Source organism: Vidua chalybeata, chromosome 4 (assembly GCF_026979565.1).
Source record: "Vidua chalybeata isolate OUT-0048 chromosome 4, bVidCha1 merged haplotype, whole genome shotgun sequence".
In the NCBI taxonomy this organism is placed as follows: Eukaryota; Metazoa; Chordata; class Aves; order Passeriformes; family Viduidae; genus Vidua; species Vidua chalybeata.
The window spans coordinates 5,569,470-5,589,375 of NC_071533.1; the positions used below are offsets into that span (position 1 = coordinate 5,569,470).

Sequence of the window (19,906 nt, forward strand, 5' to 3'; positions counted from 1 at the left end):
TTGTTATCAGCAGAAGGAATGGAGCTGTTGGTCAAAAAAAAAGAAAGAATGAAAGAAAAAGAAAAGACATGATGAAACCAAGATATTTATTTTCTTGTTTATTTTTTTCCAAAGCTAATCCATATTGGCCTAATCCAAAATGGGTTCTACAAGCTGTTTGTTCCTGATCACCACCTGTATTTAATGCTGCAGTTTCAGTGGTGTCTGTTGTCTTGTAATTGAAATTGCTGACATTTTTATTTTTTAATCTCTGATAAAACATTTAAAAACTGTGCCTACTCACTCTTTATTTTTTCTTAAACCTCTTAAAGGGCCTGAAAGAACTGGTGAAGCAAGTGAAGAGCCTGCCAGCTGTCAATTACAATCTGCTGAAATACATCTGTAGGTAAGTGTTCTTGCAGGAATATCACAATGGTATTTATAAGTGTGAGCTGACAGACAGACCTGTCTGTCTATGTGCCCTGAAGGAAAAACATTACTCACACTTGGAGGACTGGAGAACTCAAGGGAAGGTACTAAAATGGTAGGTTTACTGCATGACTAATTAGTAATTTGCTCTATCAAGATTGTGACTTTTCTTTCATAATCAGGCAAGGAGTGCAAGAAAGTACAAGTGAATATATTTTATCCTCTTGATAGGAGGTTGTTTTTCCCATTTCTAACTGCAATTATTGGCTTTGTTTGCATTTGGAATGCAATACTTAAACTATGTTAAGAAACAATCACATGATTTGACTTTTTTTTCCTCATTTTCCTCCTTACACGTTCCTTAAGGACTTCTTTCTTCCCCACAGGTTCCTTGATGAAGTCCAGTCGTATTCAGGTGTAAACAAAATGAGTGTGCAAAACCTGGCTACAGTTTTTGGCCCCAACATCCTGCGCCCCAAAGTGGAAGATCCTCTGACTATCATGGAGGGTGAGCTTATGTACATAACTTGTAAGAGAAAATGTCTTTAGGTTTATTACCAACACATAGCAGTCTGAGCAGTAAGTTCTATGTTATATAGAGACAGAAATTTTCAACCTGAATGAGCTTTTGAGTTAAATCTTGCAGGCTAGTGTGAAAGTTACTGAAACGTGCAGCGTTGCAAACAGACTTTGCATGAGATTGTTCTGCCTTGGAAGCTTCACTAAACATGGACTTTCTCTCTCAAAACTTTCTGCAAGCATGGCATGTTCTTACTCAGCACACGCAGTTGGAGTGCAGTTAATATTTCACCTGTGGATCTCAAGGACAAGGAAGAGCTCAGGTTCACACTGCAGCGACCCATGTAGAACCCCCAGGAGGCAGTTGTATATTACATGCCTTCCTGAACAGCAGGAATCAGTTTACCAGCTGCATGCTCTCAGCTTACAGCCATGTTCAGCTGTAACATTTTGCTGTGATTAAGACAAAAATATGAATGTGACAATGTCCTCCTATGACTGACTTCCTTCTAGTCTTAGTCTTTGTGACTTTAACTCTGCATGAAGTGCACGATGCCTTTTCTGCCATCAAACATGTTTTGTTTAATGTGGAGGAGTTACTCAGCTTTCTTGAAAATTAGGGCTGTACATAGACTGTGCACTGATAATTTAAAAAATGCACTGTTTGTAGTTTATTTCATAGAGTATGGAATTATTCTTTTCCTGTGAGTATGATGCTTTTTGTCTTCCCAGATACAATTCCCTCTATAATTTGTTAATTCACTTGTTTTTCTGAAGCTTTACTTTTTCTCCTCCTTCTTTTTAATTCTTATGACAATGACCATATTGTTGTGAACAGAAACATGGCATTTCCAAATCATGTATGAAATCTGTGAATAATGTCTGGAGCAACTCTCCAGCCTGCTTATCAACAGCTCTTAGAATTAAAATGATGGTGCCTGTTGCAGGAAATGGGATGGATACTACATTCTCTGTAGGAAAACACATAACGCTTCTTCAACTATTGAGAAATGGGTTTGATTAAACAGATCCATGACCTCTTCTAAGCATTACTATAAGATTTGACATAAGACAGTGCTGATTTGTAATTGGGCTACACATATTTAAATGTATAGGGACTTTGAACAAAGACTATACATTGATTGGTGCTCATGGCCATCCTTTGTCTTTTCTCTTTGCCTTTTGGAAGATACAGAGTGCTTTTCTTGCACAATCATTCAAAATAAAACATGCACCTCTGGGGAACCATATCTTTATGATGGGGATGAGGAGTTGGTTTTGTTTGATTCAGCAGAGATTTCCTTCAGAATTCCAGCCACGGGGAAATTTTTTTCTATCAAATGCAGTCATAAAAGTTGCCTAAGGACAAAGCAATGTTTGTAGTAAAGTTCTGCACACAACAGGTAATGTTCTCAGAAGGAATGCAGCTAAGTGTGCCAGGGGATTAGCTAAGCGAATTTTCCTACTGCCTAGTTCTAAAGTATCGTTTTGCCTCAGCAAACAAACAAGTGAGAACACCTAAAAAATATACTGAGTACCCACATTGAATTGACTCTTGGTACTTGTATTTTAGAAGGGTGGGATATAAAAGAGTTGGTGTGAAATGATTTTGCTCAGTGGCCATTTATTGATTAGAAGAGCACAGCATGCCTCTCAAAACTTCTTAGCAGTTTAAAAATGAGGTGGTTATTATAACTACCTTGACCTTGTTCCTGAAATATTCTTAATAAACCTTAATGTGGGTCTGCTTAGCAAAATAGACTTGCACATGTTTATCATGCCAAGTCCAGTTCTAAATGCTAGTGTGTAAATCACAGTGCAGTCAAGTGGTGTGCACACCAGGGGGGCTGTTCTTTCAGAGGAAAGGTGGCCATCTATTACAGGAAGCAGCAAGCTGTGGTCCTGCATTACTTCCATAGTGTGCTGTAATGTGGCATAGTTCTCTGGCTGCATATAGTCTCACCACGGAGTGGTTAAATGCATTCACATTAAATTAATTCTGTCTCATTATTGCACTGTTTTGCTTCAGAAGACTAAAATGTCTGTTCCAGCAGGGCAAATCCCTTGCCTGCCCATTTGCTGTTAAACTATCAAACAAAAGTGCTGTGCCAGAATGAGACTTTGGCTTTAAAACATTCACCACATTGAGTGGAAAGCCATCATATAGAATGATGTTACCATGTTCTGCTCATTATCTCCTCCTGTGGTCTTCATGGGATGCAGTTACTGTCATGGTAACAGCTTCTTTGCAAATGTTCCCGTTGTTTTTAGGGGGTCTGTGAGGCCTTGCTGGCTTGGTGTGATGGAAGGAAGAGATAATGCTGATGTGGCCCCCTAGCCAAGAGGCACTTCAGCCTTGTTAAACGTTCAGGGTGTTACACAGATGGCTGCATTGTGTCAATGTTTGTATAAGCTGAATGTTTGCTAAGTATTTGTGGAATCTGGGAGATAAAATGTATTTATGCCTTAAATAAAACAGGCCATTCACTACCATGTGCTTGATGTCCCCATTCAGGTACAGTAGTAGTCCAGCAGCTCATGTCAGTGATGATTAGCAAACACGAAGAGCTGTTTCCCAAGGATATAGACCCACAGATGGGACCTGAGGTGTGCAACAACAACAATGAAATTCCGAAGAAAACCGCTGCAGGGCAGCTACAGAACAAAGAGAACAACAATACCAAGGAGACAGCAGTGAGGCGCTGCTCTTGGGACACACCCGAGTCTCCCCAAAGGGGAAGCATGGACTGTGAGTCTCCGACTGCTCTGCCAGGCAGCAAGACAAATAGCCCCAGGAACAGCATCCAGAAACCAGATGTCACCAGGAGCCCGCCACTCATGGTGAAAAAAAATCCTGCTTTTAATAAAGGTAGCGGCATAGTCACCAACGGGTCCTTCAGCAGCTCTGTGGAGGGCCCGGAGAAGAGCCAGGCCGTACCAAACTGCTCCCTGCAAACCAGGAGAACGTCGTCCCTGAAAGGGCCGGTGACCAAGATGGGGACACAGAGCGTGCCGAACGGAGGGATGCGCATGGGCGTGTCCAGCACGGACGGGCACAGCAGCACCCTCGGCAACCGCAGCCCCGGCTGGGCGCCCAATGGCTACGTCACTCTGAGGGACAACAAGCAGAGGGAGCCATCGGTGGGTGAGTCAGGCCAGCACAACAGGCTTTCCACCTACGACAATGTCCACCAGCAGTTCTCTATGGTGAACTCTGATGACAAACAGAGCGTGGACAGTGCCACCTGGTCCACGTCCTCGTGCGAGATATCCCTCCCGGAGCACTCCAACTCCTGTCGCTCATCCACCACCACCTGCCCTGAGCAGGACTTTTATGCGGGTAACTTCGAAGACTCTGTGCTGGATGGGCCACCACACGAAGACCTCTCTAACCCAGGTGACTATGAGAACAAAAGTGACAGGAGGAGTGTGGGGGGCCATAGCAGCCGAGCCACCAGCAGCAGCGATAACAGTGAAACGTTTGTGCCCAACAGTACCAACAACCACAGTGCTTTGCACAGCCTGGTGTCCAGCTTGAAGCAAGAAATGGCCAAGCAAAAACTAGAATATGAGACAAGGATAAAAAGGTAAGATGGTTCAGCGCTCTATCATCTGACTGCTTTTTGCAGAGTAAATCCAAGTTTTTTCTCTTGTGACTTGCACTAGCTGCAGTCACTACTGTGTCACCCACTAGGTGCTTGCCAATGGGTCTGTCATCTTTTAGTGGTGATGTTGCTTCAGTGATACTGTGATCCAGAGGAGGGCTTTTCAGAGCAGTTGTTTGCCACGGCTGTGACATGTTATTCTATTGGTGTCAAAAGTAAAGCCAGAATCTTGTGAGTGTCTGTATGAAATCCAATTAACAAAATCAGTAGCCTCTCACAGTGTTTCTATTAGCTTATGCCTATTCTCGAGAGAAAGGCAACTGAGTGTTACCTTTCAGTGAAAGCAATGTTGTGGCATATTCTACTTGTAGTTTTTGGGACTGGGGGGACTGCTGGACTCCTTTGCAGTCCTCATTCCTCTTGAGAAAGTGCAGCATCTTGGAGTTACCTCTGCTCATCCTCGTGTCTTTGCTCTGCTGCTGAGCCTTTCCTTCAAAGCTCAGACCTGTTAGAAGAGGGCAAGGGAGGGATGTGTCTTTGTCTACAGATAGTGCAGACTCTGCTGATAAAGAGCAAGGTTGCGGTGGGTGGTTGTAATGACAGTGAATAACCTCAGAGTCTGGGCTTAGCATTAATTAATGCACTCAGCAGTGCAGAGCTGGATGTGCTCTCTTTGTTATAAAGGTTCTTCATTCAAGCTGTTCGGGACTTTCTGTTCTCACCTCTGTTACACAGCAGCTCTGTGCACTGGTACCTCTGGCACTGCAAGTCATAGATCACAGTGTGAGGGCTTCTGGCAACAGCAGCTGCCAGTCAAAGTGCAGCACACAGAGTGTTGCAGTCTTTAACCTGCATCGCTATTTCCAGCATAGTGTGCAGTGCAGTAAAGCACTTCATGTACAGTTCAGTGTGTGCGCTGACTGTGTTTAGTACTACTAACATCATAGGAGGGTTTGGGTTGGAATGGACCTTAAAAATCATCCAGTTTCAACCCCCTGCCATGGGCAGGGACACCTCCCACTACACCAAATTGCTCAGAGGCCCATCCAGCCTGGATTGGAGCACTGCCAGGGATGGGACATCCACAGCCTCTCTGGGCAAGCTGTGCCAGTGTCTCAGCACCATCACAGTAAAGAATTTCTTCCAAACTTCTGATCAAACCTACTCTTTTGCAGTCTGAAGCCATTCCCCATTGTCCTATCACTACACCTCCTGATGAGGGGTCCCTCTAGGTTCCCTGTAGGTCCCCTTCAGATAGTGGAAGGCAATGAGATCTCTATATAACCTTCCCCAGGCTCCTGGGGAAGGTTATATAGAGATCCTCCTCTGGATCTTGGTCCAACACATCCATGTCCTTCTTATGGACTTGCTCCAACACATCCATGTCCTTCTTATGCTGAGGACACCAGAGCTGGACACAGCACTCCAGGTGGGGCTCTCAATAGAGCAGAGCAGGGGGGCAGAATCCCCTCCCTCACCCTGCTGCCCACACTTTGGATGCAGCCCAGGATACAACTGGCTTTCTGGGCTGTGGGCACACATCGCCAATTCATGTTGAGTTTTTCATCAACCATCACTCCCAAGTCCTCCTCAGCAGGGCTGCTCTCAGTCTCTGCCCAGCCTGTAGGTGTGCCTGGGGTTGCCATAACAAAGGTGTAGGACCTCACTTTACTGAACTTCATGACAGCCATATTTACAGATACATGCAGGTCCATATTGGCAAATAGATACAGCAGGCAGGTCAGCTGAAGAAAGGAGATTAGCAGTGAAGCAAAGGCATTCAGGGCACTATTCTGACCTTGTAGGTAACACTGCTGCAACTAGCAGCAGCTGGGTGTCAACACTTCAGGAAGTGAAGGGAATAGTTAGCCTACTCCTGGAGAATTAGATGGAGCTGTTTGCTTCTGTGCCTTTTGCTGTTCAAAGGCGTTTTCTAAATAAGCTACCAAAGAGACAAAGGTATTTTTTTTAACATGCTGCCAAAGAGCTGGCCCTGTGAGAACAGTTCATGGATGAAGCCATGGTTTGTAGATATGCTCATCAGAAATTCAGTCTAAGCCTTAGAAATGAAAAGACATGCGTGGATTTGTTGGTGGTGTGCATTTCTGATTGAGTGAGTGAGGAGTGCTGCTCAGGAGCTGTCTGCTTTTATTTCCTTCATGCAGCCTGGAGCAGAGAAATCTCACCCTAGAGACAGAAATGATGGCCCTGCATGAAGAGCTGGATCAAGAGCGGAAGAAGTTCACAATGGTAGAAATCAAAATGCGTAACGCAGAGCGGGCGAAGGAGGATGCAGAGAAGAGGAATGATATGCTGCAGAAGGAAATGGAGCAGTTTTTCTCTACTTTTGGGGAACTGACAGTGGAGTCTCGCAGACCAGAAAGAGGCAACACCATCTGGATCCAGTGAGCTGTGGAAACATAGGCTGTGGGACTTGAGGAAGGGCTTGGGGGTATTATACTGTATCAGGTGGCTGGTCACCTGTCTGAGGCTAGTACTCAACAAAACATTAGAAACCCTTGAAGGAAGAAATCATACATACATTAAGCACTCATATCTACAGTGTGTACTTACCAAGTTATACTCTTTGAATGCTTCATGAGACTACTGTCAAGTGTTACAACTGGATATGTGTATATAAATTTAAAAACCACCTTAGAGCAAGAGATGTATCTGAAGAAATATTTTAATGCAAGTCTTGTATTTAAACTGGTAAATTGAGATGTTGTTGCAATCAAGCTTTATATAAAGGCTTTTCTCCCTTGCACTTAACATAATAAGCTATTTTTGGCATTGTGTTATCATCAGCTTATTTTGTATATCAAACGTTTTTTTTTTTTGTTTGTTTTGTTTTGTTTTTGTTTTGTTACCCCTTTTGCTGGGGAGTGAAGATAAACAGATATGTTAAGGTAAACGTGTGGATGGTAGCCCTGATTTGCGTCACTTCCAAACAGACAGCAGGATTGAGAAACTGAAGTATGCCATGGGCAAAATAAAGCAATACTGCTTTCTCAGAATTGATGGCCAGGGGACAAAGTTCCAGGTGACCCCTATTGTTAAATAACAAGTGAGGATATGAAGTCAGCCTAGACTGGGGACGGTGTCAGAGGGGTAAACAGCTGCTTGTTTGGGAACAAACATGGGTGACAGAGTAAGAAGTTGGGGAGAGGGGAAAGGGGGACTTAAGGAGAACTTAATCATGTGAGAGTTTTTGGTATACCCTGTGTCTGATCACTGCAGTTCAGAACAGGGATATAAACCAGTTGTTCAGACCATATTTGCCTCTGACTAACCTCTGCCCACTGGTGAAGGTAAGTCCTTTTCTGTAGTGCCGGTGAAGGGACACACAGGGAGGCTTAACTGGGGATTCTGGTAACCTTATTGAGTGATAGGTATCAAAAAAATAACAAAAAAAAAAAAGTCCATGGTAGAAGTTACTGGAGCAGCTGGCAACAAACAGTAAATAAGAGAGAAAACACATAAACATATTCACCACTTGTATTTACAGTGTATATTAGCGAGTTACCACACTGAATGCTTCAAGAGATTATTGTCAAGTGTTAAAACTGTGAAAGTTCCAGGCTTTCAGCATCACCAAGGGAGCACCTAGAGGGAACAGCCTGGAGTGTCACAGCATGCAGAGTGCCAATGGAAAAGAAACAGCAGAGCCATCCTGTAAATTAATAATTTGTTTGACATCTTTAAACACATTAAGTATAACCTGTATTTTCTACGCCATGTTAAGGATGTTTGGTTTTAACTTAGGGTTTAGGGCTGCAAGCAGTATTATTAGAGAGGGTTATTGAGACATCTTGGCTTCCCTCTAGTGTCTCTTAAATATATTGCAATTTTAATTCCAGCTGTAAAGGAATGATGCAGATGTCTTCAAAGAACCTTCTTGGTTGTAGTATGGATATTAAACAAGTATTAATTGGGTGTGGGAATTACACTGGGAAGCAAACATGAGGTTTTCAATTTCAGAGAAATACAGAGCATTACATGTAGCACTTGTGGATGCATTGTTTGTGTATGGTGAGGTTCAAAGTCCTGTCAGGGCAGTTGTTGTATTGATTGCTGTAAATATGTTCAGTACACCTCCAATCTGTGTGTAAATCAGAAAAAAGTCAGACAGGGAGAGATCAAGGTATGATCTTGCATGTTTTGCATCAGTTAGCAGAAATCACAACATGTAGCCACAATGGTGAGAGAAGGAAACAGATTACTATGTTAATTCTGGTTTTTTTAAATTGAATAAGAGACCTTGATAAGTGATGCAGTAGGCTTCACAATTCTAGCAGTATCTGACATCTGTTGACATGACATCAAAGCCTCTTAAGTATTTTCTTAACTGGAATTCCTTTTTTTACACTAGATGTACATAGTAGTGAATACTTCTATCAAACCTTGTGTTAGGCAGGATTTGTCTGTTTGAAACTTGACTTTGCCTGCATTTGAAGCTTACCTTCATGTTTCGAAAGGTATTTTAGTCAGTTCCTCAAAGAATGTTCAAATTCCAGTTATACGGCTAAGCACTGACACTCAAATTTCTTGCTTTGCAGTCCAGAACAAGACTTCACCTCACTGTCTTGCACAAATCATCTATGCAGAGGGAGAACTTGAGCAGACACAGCAAACTTAGAAAATACCACTGAAAGCAGACGTCCATTCCCATCATGATCCATCCAAAGCACCTCATTCCACCCGTGAGATTGCAGCAGCATTTAGGCTGTGGTGATAAAGTTTATTTATGTCCTTTAAATTGTCATCTCCATGCTCTATGTTAGTGTCCTAGTTCTTGAAAAGCACAAAGTCCTTGATGTTTCTTATGTTCAGAATCTAACACTTGTCACTTCTCAGCTGGATTATACCATTCCCAGGTGGCCCACAACTCAGGTGCTGCTCTGTTCCCTTCAGCGTGTCCAGCCTGTGTGTGAAGTGATCTGCTGGGGAGGGCATGCTGATGGAGCCAAGTGGCCAGAAGATAAAGCCACACTGCCTCTCATTCAGTGCAGTGGAAAGGTGCAAGATTCATTCACAAGATTAAGGTTAATGAAGACTGAGCCCGAAGGCTGTGAAAAAAAAGCTGTTAAGGATTTCATGCAGTGCATTTGTAGATCAGTGTATCTCATAAAGGCAGTTCTTAGGACTCTTAACTGCTAAGGTACTGAATATAACTGAGACCACTGGTTTTATCACCGTTTGGGTAATGAAACGAGTCAAGTCATTTCAGGCCAAGCTAACAGTGTTACCTGCTGCAAGAGAGCACTAAGTTTCAAGTATCAATAAGGTTAATAAATTTGGGTTCAGCTCTTTCTCACAGGTCTGTGAGCTCCCCATGTTAATAGGCTGTTGTATGACTTCACTAGCCAGTTCCAAGCTGAGAATGGCAGAACAGCTCAGCTCTTCCAGCACATTGTCACCCTCTGCCTCGTGCACAGCTCACGAGAGACAAGGCTTTTACAATTAATCAGCACATATGGTGGGAAAAAATCTCTTGAGCTGATGACCTTCTGCTCCAATCCCAAGGTTCACATTACATCCAGAAGCATAATGTCAGGACACACAAGCAGGCTACAGTTGAGGCACAGAGAGTAAGAGAGTGATGCACGCTTCCCACTGTTAATCCCATCTCTGACCACATCATGGGAGCACTGGGGTGTGGTGCTCATACCCTTATGTGCCTTCACACATGGAGAAGTGGCCCATAACTCTTGGGTGTTAGATGCTGGTGTTCTACTTCCAAAAGCTTTGTCTCCCCTTCTGTTTGTGGGAGTCCTGCTACACGTTTGGCGTATGCTCTGGTGCAGCAGAATAAATAAAGCTACTACACATCTTTGCCACGTGTTGTTATTTTGGCAACTCAAACTCAGCAACCCAGCATCAGTTTCCCGAACACAAAGATTAATAAATAAAATACCATGTGAAGGGAAATGCAAAACTGGTGTTAGGTTTTCATAAGAACAAAGAGGAAAGGAGCTTGCTGATATTACTGCTCTTAAGCAGTACTTGATCTAGTAGTTAAAGTGCTCGTCCAGAAATTTTTGAGAAAGATAGAATTTCCTAAAAAAACCCTAATACTTAACAAATACTTCTTGTATAGCATCCCTAGTGGGATGGAACAGAGGCAGGGTAAGAACAAAATGAATAAGCAGGTACAGTGATTTGCACATTTTGACAACCCAGTCAAAACAGTGAGTTGCCTGCATCTGATCTACATTTTAACACTTCCTGCATGAGTGAAACTCCTAATTAATTTCCTTTCTCACTCTTAACTCCCTCTGGAGTCTGTCCATTGAAGAGGAGAGTGTGGGCTCTGTGCCCCTGGCAAATCTGCAAGGAAGTGGAGGAGATGGAAAGGAGAGACGGGCAAATAGAAATTAACACGTACTTGTGATGTGGGCATGCAAAAATAGAGGAAACAGATGGGAAAGATGAGGAAAACAAGGAAGTTCATATACCTGAAATTGCCATGTGTAGGTGGTAGTAATCTGCCCTCAGTTAAGAGCATTCTTTCTGAGAGCTTGTCTCTACAAATGGGTTATGCAGTTGATGTTGTGTTATTCTTTCAGAGCTTTTCTGGCTCTAAATTGCTTTGTGGGCTGACACCAGGAGCTGGCTCAGCTGTTCCACGACTACCTGCCTTGCTTTCGTCAGTCCTGCGTGCCAGCAGCGCGAGTTCCTGCGGGGAAACACCCAGCAAAGCCACTGCTGTGGCAGTGACGGGAAGGAGGGAGCCCAGAAGGTCGGGAAGTTCCCGTGGGTTGCCTGCACTCACTCTGGAAACTGCTAATGGCCCTGGACTGTCATCCAGCATCTCTGGAGCAGTGCTGCTCAGGAAATGAAATCCATGCGGCAGATGCCCTGCTGATGCAAATTGCTGTAGCTCTGCAGAGGTTCAGGAAGCGGTGGGAGACACTGAGAGCTTTCCCTGCCAGGCTTTTAGAAGCTGTCATAATGTGTGTAATTACAATTAGCGTTGGTGATCTAGTTTTATTGGAAAAAGGCTTGTCAGCAGTAAAACAGGTTTCTTTAGTATGCCAGTAATAATGAAGAGTGCAAAAAATTTTTTTGAGGCCAGAAACATGATCGTGATGCAAATACATTCCTTGCTTTTTCCCAGAGGGATCCAGGATAATGAGCTTTATATGCAAGACAATTCCACTTTTGAATCTTATAAATGCAAGAACGGAAAACCCTTTGTGCCTCTGTGTATTACTCTCTTCATGAGAAAGGGGGTTAAACTGATTAATGTTCAGTAGGACTTTGTGTTTAAAATGCTATTATGAGCATGGCTGTAATTTTTTAAGTGTGTGGTGTTTAGGAGGTGACTTGGCTTGGGACCAAAATAGGTAATTTTTAGCGCCAGTATTTTCTCTGTTGTTCATGTGACAAAGGTGCAATCTTGATTTTTTTCACCTTAAAGTTAACATTTGCTGAAATGTAGTCTACAGTTCAGTAAAAATAGTGGTGATTGTTGCATGTAGCACTACTTGCAAATCAATTTCCTCAACTGTGGCAAAAAATTTTCTTCAAATCTTCAGCATTGCTGAGCTATGCCAGTAACTGGTATTTTTGATTGCACATTCTATGTATCAGGATGAATGACAGAACGTGTCTTTTGGTAGAGCAGAATGACAAATGTAGTGCTGTTCCCACTTTTAACCTAGATTGAGCACTCTGGTGAGGTTTTGCTTAATTCCGTCTTGCAGATGTGTGCCTTGTGTAACAGTGAGACCTCACTCTGAGATTAAGTTGTGTGTGGAAAAAGTTACAAATTCACACCTCCCTCATTCCATAGGAGTTCCCATGAGTAGACATGCCTTAATACTAATAGTGCATGGATATATTTGTATAGTTTAATGGTATTAATAGTGAGTGTATCACAATCGACTTAATTTATATTCTTCTGTCTGACTGGAGGGACCTACATCAAAGGAGGCTGAAATGGAAAGTAAGCAGGGTATGAACCATGGCAGAAATGAAGCATCTCTGGAGGCAATTCCAAAGGACATTAAGAGAACAGTTCATGAACTATTAATGTATTTCTGTGCTGCCAGCTAGGCCTGTTTTTCCCAAGGCCCAAAAGCACACTAAGCTATTAAAAACCTTGCCTAACAAGGAAAGAGGTGGAGACCTGCTAGTATCTACTCAGGAGGATATGCTGAGTAAAGATGGACAGCTTTGGATGCCCTGCAGCCACTGGGGCCTGGGTACATTTGCAGTAGTTTGCAGGCCCAGGCACACATCCCAGTTGGGGTTCTCAGTCCCCAGTCCAGCCAATAAGCCCAAGTGGCATCTAATTTTAGGAGTAGTTGTTCAGAAGAACTTCCTTCTTCTGTGTGGGTTCTGTGTTCTTCTGTATTGATCACACACACGTTAGAGGTGTGTGGTGCTGTGGATTAACGGTGTGACAGGTTTTTGTTCCCTGACAGTTTCTGGGCAATTTTTAAGAAAATGTAAACAAATTACTTGTGTTCTACTTCTCTACTATTCAAATTCTACTGTCAAGGCAAACAGGAAGAAAGAAAGGGGAAAAAAACCCAAAACCCAGCTACAGTTGTAGAATCTGTTTTTTTTGTTTAAACCTTACAATCTCAGTGGACCTGTATAAACCCTATTCTTCACAAACTTGTAATTCCAATGCACTGAGGCTTGCCTCAGGCAAGCCCTACTTTCTGCTACTTTAGTTATGCATGGCAGTACTTAACAATAAACCTTGTTTTTACTGTGGGGAGCCAAATCCATCACACCTCAGCAAAGGCAATTAAAAATGCAGGTTAGCAGGAGACTAATGTCCACCCTGATGAACATAAATCAACAGGCCTGTCACAAACATTGATTTCCTACTTAGGAATTTTTAAAAAATTACGAAGTAGTCTAGTTGTGAATGTTAGGTATAAATTTTACTTTGATTTTGATATGAAATAGAAGAGAGGTAGATAGTTAATAGGTGTGTGCTGAACACATTAAAAGAGGTCAGCAGAAAGACTTTGATTTGGCCTGAGAAGCTGGAGTCGAATCAGTGACCCACCTGAGAACAGCAATAATGCATCACCTTCGTGTGATGGCTGACACTGAGGGTGGTGATGTTTAGCTGAAAGTCTGTGGTACTACAGAAATACAAATCTACTGTTGTCCTCTACAGAATCTCCTCTAAATCATGCATAGCCTAATTAAAGGCCTTAGAGACTTATTAAAGATTGAAATTTGGGATCAAATGTGGCCTACTATCAACAGAAGATGGCAACCAGAAACTGCGTGGGCAAGTTCCAGAAAACTGGCCACAATCTCGGCAACTTACTGGTTGTTCAGTGAATAATCTCTGGGCATCTACTCTGTTGGATTTATTTCCTTCTTCCTGATTCACTTTTACTGAACTCTTAACACTGAAGCACCACTTAACAGTGAATATTCCCTAAGTTCTGATTAATGCACAGGATGTGTGAGATGGGGACACAGTCAGAAGGCAAGAGAGATGTCATCCTGCCAGAAGCAATGTAGCCACCAACCCCTATTCATAGAACTGCAAAGGCTTTCAGGTGAATTATCCTGTCCCCTGCATGTACAGACACGCTGTCACAACCATGACAGTGCTGTGCAGACAGAATGTCTTCATTTTTGCAGACTGTTCAGCGCTGAATTGGCTGGTGTGGTGAAGGAGGAGGTGCCAGTGGATCACAGGAGCTTGTAGATCAAGTAGTAAAACCAAGAGCTCCCTAATTCAGAGGGTGACTGCCCAGGAATTTAGAGATAAATGTGAAACTCTGCACCCATCTTTTTTTTTTCTTCTTTGTGGATATGGAGGGGGAATTGAAAGGCAATAAAGTAAAAGAAAGATACAAATATGTGTTACGACCAGTGTGTCTGAGATGATACAGTATTGGCAAATTTCTGTGTGCTGTGGTCTGCTAAAACAAGCCTTTTAAATGCTTCTTGGAAGACAGCTCCAGCCCTAGGTGCCTACAGGATTGACCCAGGAAAACAAAACCCAGATGATGTCTGAATAATTGCCCAGGAATGCAGAGAGGAATCAGGTAAACAGTGGACTGTGTCTCTTTGTCCAGAGGCTGTGAAGTGACACCAAGGAAGCGAAAGTCCCAGGTTTCTTCCTACCTTGGGAATGTGCATTGTTCTTGATGACACAGCAGAACTTTCTTCTTGATGGGATGTGCCCGGCAAGGACAAGTTCCATCTTCAAGGTAGACTTGAAGATGTCTCCTGCTCCTGCTAATTGCTTTGGCTCTAGAAGAGGAAAGGCATCTTGAAAATCTTCTGTGAAATTTGAAGGCACTCTTGGCAGTGATCATTTCTACCCTTACAAAATTTCCTCTTGGGCAATTGTAAATATCTTTAATATCTTTCCCCACAGGGTCCTAATAGCCATTGCTAAAGTCTTCTTGGTCTTCTTTTCACCTATTAACTCAGTTGATTCCTAAGGTTTTCTGTGGACCACTAACAACTTAGACCAAGTATCTGCCCCACATAGCAGAAAATACTAGCAGAAGAAAAGCAGTCACAGAGTAAACCTTCAAATATAGATAGCTGTGATCCCAATCCAGAACTGTGTGTTTGGATAAATCCCAAAGTCTTGAGCTTTTCATAGGTATATATATTTTAGGAAGGATTGACCTACTCTGTTGAAATTACGTGAGCTTATTATCAGGCCAAGAATCACCTAAAAAACCCAACAAGATAAGCAAAACTAAATAAATCACAACACCAGAACCTGCACCTATCTTTAAGTGCTTTCTGACGTGCAATTCAAGTGTTTAATGCTAACACTGAATGCCATCACTTGGCACATAAAACTTGTTAAATGCGTGAATTACTTGTTTTTTAAACTGATGTAGTGGAAGGAAAGGCTGGTCTCATCCTCTGCAATCTCAGTGAGAATTGTGCTTTCAGAATAACTGTGAAGGATGGCAATGGTTTCAAGCTTTAAGAACTTCTGCAGAGGAGGAGTAGATAAATACACAGTGATATATAAACAGATACTCCATATATATCTGCAAAGGTAAGTGAGATTTCCTGAGACACACACAACAAGCCATTTCATTTTGTCCTTTTTGGCTCTAGTAGCCGCAGCATTTCTTGCTTGTGACCATCTATTCTTACTCACAAGCTAAGGTGATTTGCAGCAGCCACAATAACATAAATTATGTTACCAGTGAGGCAGTTCCTCCGAATACTGATACAAAAAAAGAAAACCCTCACAGCTTGCAATGCACATTGGGGAGTCATTTTTGGTAGCAAGGGTCTTACCATGGGCTCTGTGCCTCTCCCTCCCAGGCTTCAATCAGTGCTTACACACCTGTTCTTGGAGTGTTTTGTTGGTCCTTTAGATTGGTGCTGTGTAAATACAGAGTATTAAGTTTATCTGGAGCTACTGCAATCTATAAATATTCAAGTGTCTGCTGCCAGTTTTGTGGATGTGAGACTCACATTGCACTAATGGAAATTATAAATTCAATCACAAATCAGGAGGACTTTTGAGAAACACTTAAGTGCACTGAAGTATTAGACACCTAACAAGTAAAAAATTCTAATAAGGGAAAAAACTGTGGCTTTTCAGATAAACTTCACAGTTAGTTCTACAAATATTCTTTCTCTGCACCAGAATCTCTTAACTCTGAGAGTTCTCAAAAAAAAAAAAAAAAAAAAAAAGAAAAATACTGCATTTTATATGTTTTATGAAATATGATTATTTAGTGTCATGTATGTGCCACTGTGTGTTCAGAGAAAGGGATGTTGCTAACATGGTTCCTTCAATCTCTCTGGAAAGCCAGGCAGTTCTCCTCTGTGTCCTACTTGGAAAAGAAAAATGGGGTGGAGCCTGGTGTAAGAGAGTTTGCCATGTAAGGTCTGATCCATGCCTCAGCATTCTCTACTGGGAAATCCAATGCATTTTCAATCTCTTTTGCCCAGATTTAAATGTGTGGCCACTTTATTCTCAACATTCTTATGTCTCCTTGTGCTTTCCAGTGATTAGGAGAGATGGGATTCAGCCATATTCCTGCCTTATCACCTGTGCCAAGAGGCTTTCAGCATCAGTGCAAATGCTTTTGAAAGGGATTTCATTCTGCCAGCTATCAAGTGTTGCAGTAGGTGCTTCAAATGCAGTGTTGCATAATAGTGTGACTTGTTGAGAAAGCACATTGTAATGCAGGTTTTTAATCTGGGTACCAGTATCAGTGAAGGATAACAACAATTTCCACACTGTGTAGCTTCCTGAGGCTACAACACAGGTTCCATTTAGCACAGCACAGCTCACGTGCCAATGAAGTTCAGAGCTGTTAATTACAAATTTATGGAAGGTTTATATGAGTGCATGTGAGCACATCTGATAAAGCCTACTTCTAATCCTGACTTGATGGGTGCTCATCCGTCCAAGACACTTCACGATTGCCATGCTGGCATAGGAGTTTAGGAAGCACATTGCTGTTTAGAAATAATTCCAGGATATCCTGAGCAGCATTAGGAATCTGCTGGGCAGCCAGAGAAGGATTACTATTTTTTATATTGAAGATTCTCCAGTTTAATCTGTTGGGATTTTTTAATGGGAGACAGGGACTGGGGAAATTCTGTTTCTTGAATACGTGTAACCCCTTTGATATTAAAAAAGTGAAAAATAACTTCTGATTATTCCCAAATCCAGAAAGTCTTTCCTTCACATGCCATGTATCAGAGTGTAGTGGGCAACAATCATCACATTTATCAAATTCATTGGAAATCATCAAGTGCCTCAGCCTTTGTCATTCAAAAAGCATGCCACATTGCAAAATTCCAGGTTTCCACCAGCTATGGAAAGTTAAGTCATGAGTTGAGTTTGGAATTACTAGAGGCAAGGCTCCAAGTGAGCTTTTTTTATTGACCACCTCTTTTTATGTCCCTGTTAGCTTTGTATCTTTCCTGTTGTTTCAACACTTGGCAATCTGATATGCTTCTCCTATGCAAAAAACATTACTGGATTGTAAATATGAAGGCATCCCTCTATGCAGGTTCTTCTACTTCATTTTGCAGGAAGTTTTCCATTAAATCATGTTACATCTCCTATCATCAAAAGTGTTTTGAGAGCTCTGTGCTGGTGCCAACAGTTTTCATAAGGTGTTAACACCAGAAAGAAGAGTTCAGTACAAAATGCCATGCAGAACACCTTCCCTGAGTTGCTGCAAAAGCCTTCATAGGGAAGCTGTTTACTGCTCAGCTCAGAGATTCACCCACTGAACTATGAGTAGAAAATACTGCTTTTTGTTTGCTTGTTTGTTCAGAAGAAATGAAATTGTGTTTGTTGTTACAACATTTAGCAATGGCTGCTATGTGAAATAAAATTTGAAGCTTCTCAAATGGAAATGAGAATTGCAATCCCAAACTGAGCCCCTGCGGCTAAATCTTTTTGATGTGTTCATTAATTAATTACCCATAGCTGAAGGAGATTAGAGCAGGGTTCAAAGCTGAGAAATATGCCAAGGAAAATACTGTATTAGACAAGAAAATTAACTGAAAAAAGTCTAGTTGAGTTTATTAGGGTCTTGCTCTTAGGAAACTTTCACCAGCCATTCTAGTGAAGATTTGGTTTCACTAGAATTCCAGCTCTAGAAAGTGTTGGGGGTCTCAGATGTTTGTGTATTGTGCCTTTCAAAATATGTTCTGCCACAACTAATTTAGTACAGCCTCCTGGAATTTATTTATAGCCAATCATACTTTTGTGGGGTTGGGGTGGACTGAAGAAGCCCTGGAGCTTGTCATTCCTTCTGGAGTTTCTGGATGTGTAAAGCTGTTGTGGTGCATCTAACCTAAGCCTGAAGGTAATAACAAAATATTACTTAACTTTAATTTTCTTTGTAACCCATAAGACCAGGCACAGACCCCAAGCTTCTAAGATAAGTTTAAAGGTTAATTAAGGTATTAATTTGTTAATCTGTAATTTCTGGTAACTGCATGTGAAGCAGAACTATACAGATTACAGTAAAGACCCTACAACTCAACCTTTTATTGTATCATTTTGAAAATGAAAGAAAACTAGCAGTGAAGCTGTAGACAATGAAGTGGTTTGCAAAGATGTATTGTGGTTTTACTGAATAATCACATTGGGCTGAAACCAGCAGCCAAACAATGAAAACTTAAAATCAGATTTCCTCACTGTGGGATGGGCAGTGAGTTCATTAAGCTATATGATTCATTAAAGATAGTTTTACAATTCAAAGGATACAAATCCCACCTACTCTAGCCTCTCTTCTAAATAAAGGGCATTGGCCTATGCCTGCACTTATTGAATTCACTTGAAACACTTTAACTTCAGCTGTGGAATTTCCCAGTCTCCTCATCCCCAATTTAAGAAGGGGTTGGAGTAGTACAACAGGTGAGTGTAATTTCTCTGATACAGACTTTTGTCCCTTCTTTGTCTCCTGTGACACTGTGTTTCCTTAAGTTCTATAGTTAATTAAGCAGGGAAGCCAGGAGTATGTTGGCTTCAAATGCAGTGCAAAAAACCATCTTACTTCCTTATGAGTGTGTTTCCTGCAAGATTAAAAATGCTGTGACTTATGAACCTTCCAGAGAGGAATCCCATAAGGTAGGATTAGAGAGGAAGATGTTCTAGGGTGTTCCGTGCTATAATGAAAATCTGTAGTAAATACTTAGAATTCTGAGACCACTGGAATTAGAATTTATGGTGTTAGGGTTTTTTTTAAGGGAGAGTTAATTTCTCACTTTGTGAAGGCTTTATGAGCTAGAAAAGACTAATGGACACGAAATAGTTTGAGACTACTTGTGAAAGAAGATTGTGTCAGCCAGGATTGAGAGGTGGAAATGCTGTTATCTGACCAGAAATTCCTTCCCTCCTGCTTGTGGAAAGGTAAATAGAGACTGGAGACAGATGTGGAATGGAATATGTCTCGGAGGGGAAGAGCAGATTAATGTTCCAATAGCACCACCGACATGGCAGATGCAGGTTGGTGCTGCTGCAGGGCTCCTGCTCTGTGCACTTTTTAAGGTGGTTGGTGCTTCAAGGGACACTGGAGGAGAGAATTATGGTTAGTCCTTAAAAACCTTGACAGTACAGTTTGAAAAATAGCCTGGGGCATGAGGACAAAGAAATAGTACTGAGGACCACATCACTAGTGAGGTAATACTACGTGTCACCAGAAAGTAGATTGAAAAGCCACCTCAAGTAGAAGAAATCGAGGCCAGGGCCACGGGTGAGCTGCTTTATCCTTGCAGATAATGGAGTGTGGATGTCAAAAAGCTGAACCAACTGCCTGGGATCTGATATATATATATATATATACACACAGCTTATATAACTTCTTAAAATACAAGTCTTGCTGAAGTAACAGAGATGTGTTTCAAGGAGCTGAGATTTAAACTTTGCACGT

The 19,906-nt window shown here is 41.9% G+C and overlaps 1 protein-coding gene across 12 annotated transcripts in view; it reads left to right on the plus strand.

Moving 5' to 3' along the window:
- ARHGAP24 (Rho GTPase activating protein 24) overlaps positions 1-7,504 on the plus strand; it is a 183,510-nt gene extending 176,006 nt beyond the window's left edge. For 7 of the 12 annotated variants that reach the window (XM_053941803.1, XM_053941804.1, XM_053941799.1 and 4 more), the window contains 4 exons: positions 312-385; positions 795-916; positions 3,443-4,514; positions 6,698-7,502. In XM_053941803.1, the coding sequence (XP_053797778.1) occupies positions 312-385; positions 795-916; positions 3,443-4,514; positions 6,698-6,941 (1,512 nt within the window). In that variant the 3' untranslated portion in view covers positions 6,942-7,502. Of the gene's footprint in view, positions 1-311; positions 386-794; positions 917-3,442; positions 4,515-6,697 lie in introns of all 12 variants that reach the window. The other 5 variants (XM_053941794.1, XM_053941792.1, XM_053941793.1 and 2 more) reach the window with 2 other exon arrangements.
- Positions 7,505-19,906: the final 12,402 nt, after the last annotated feature.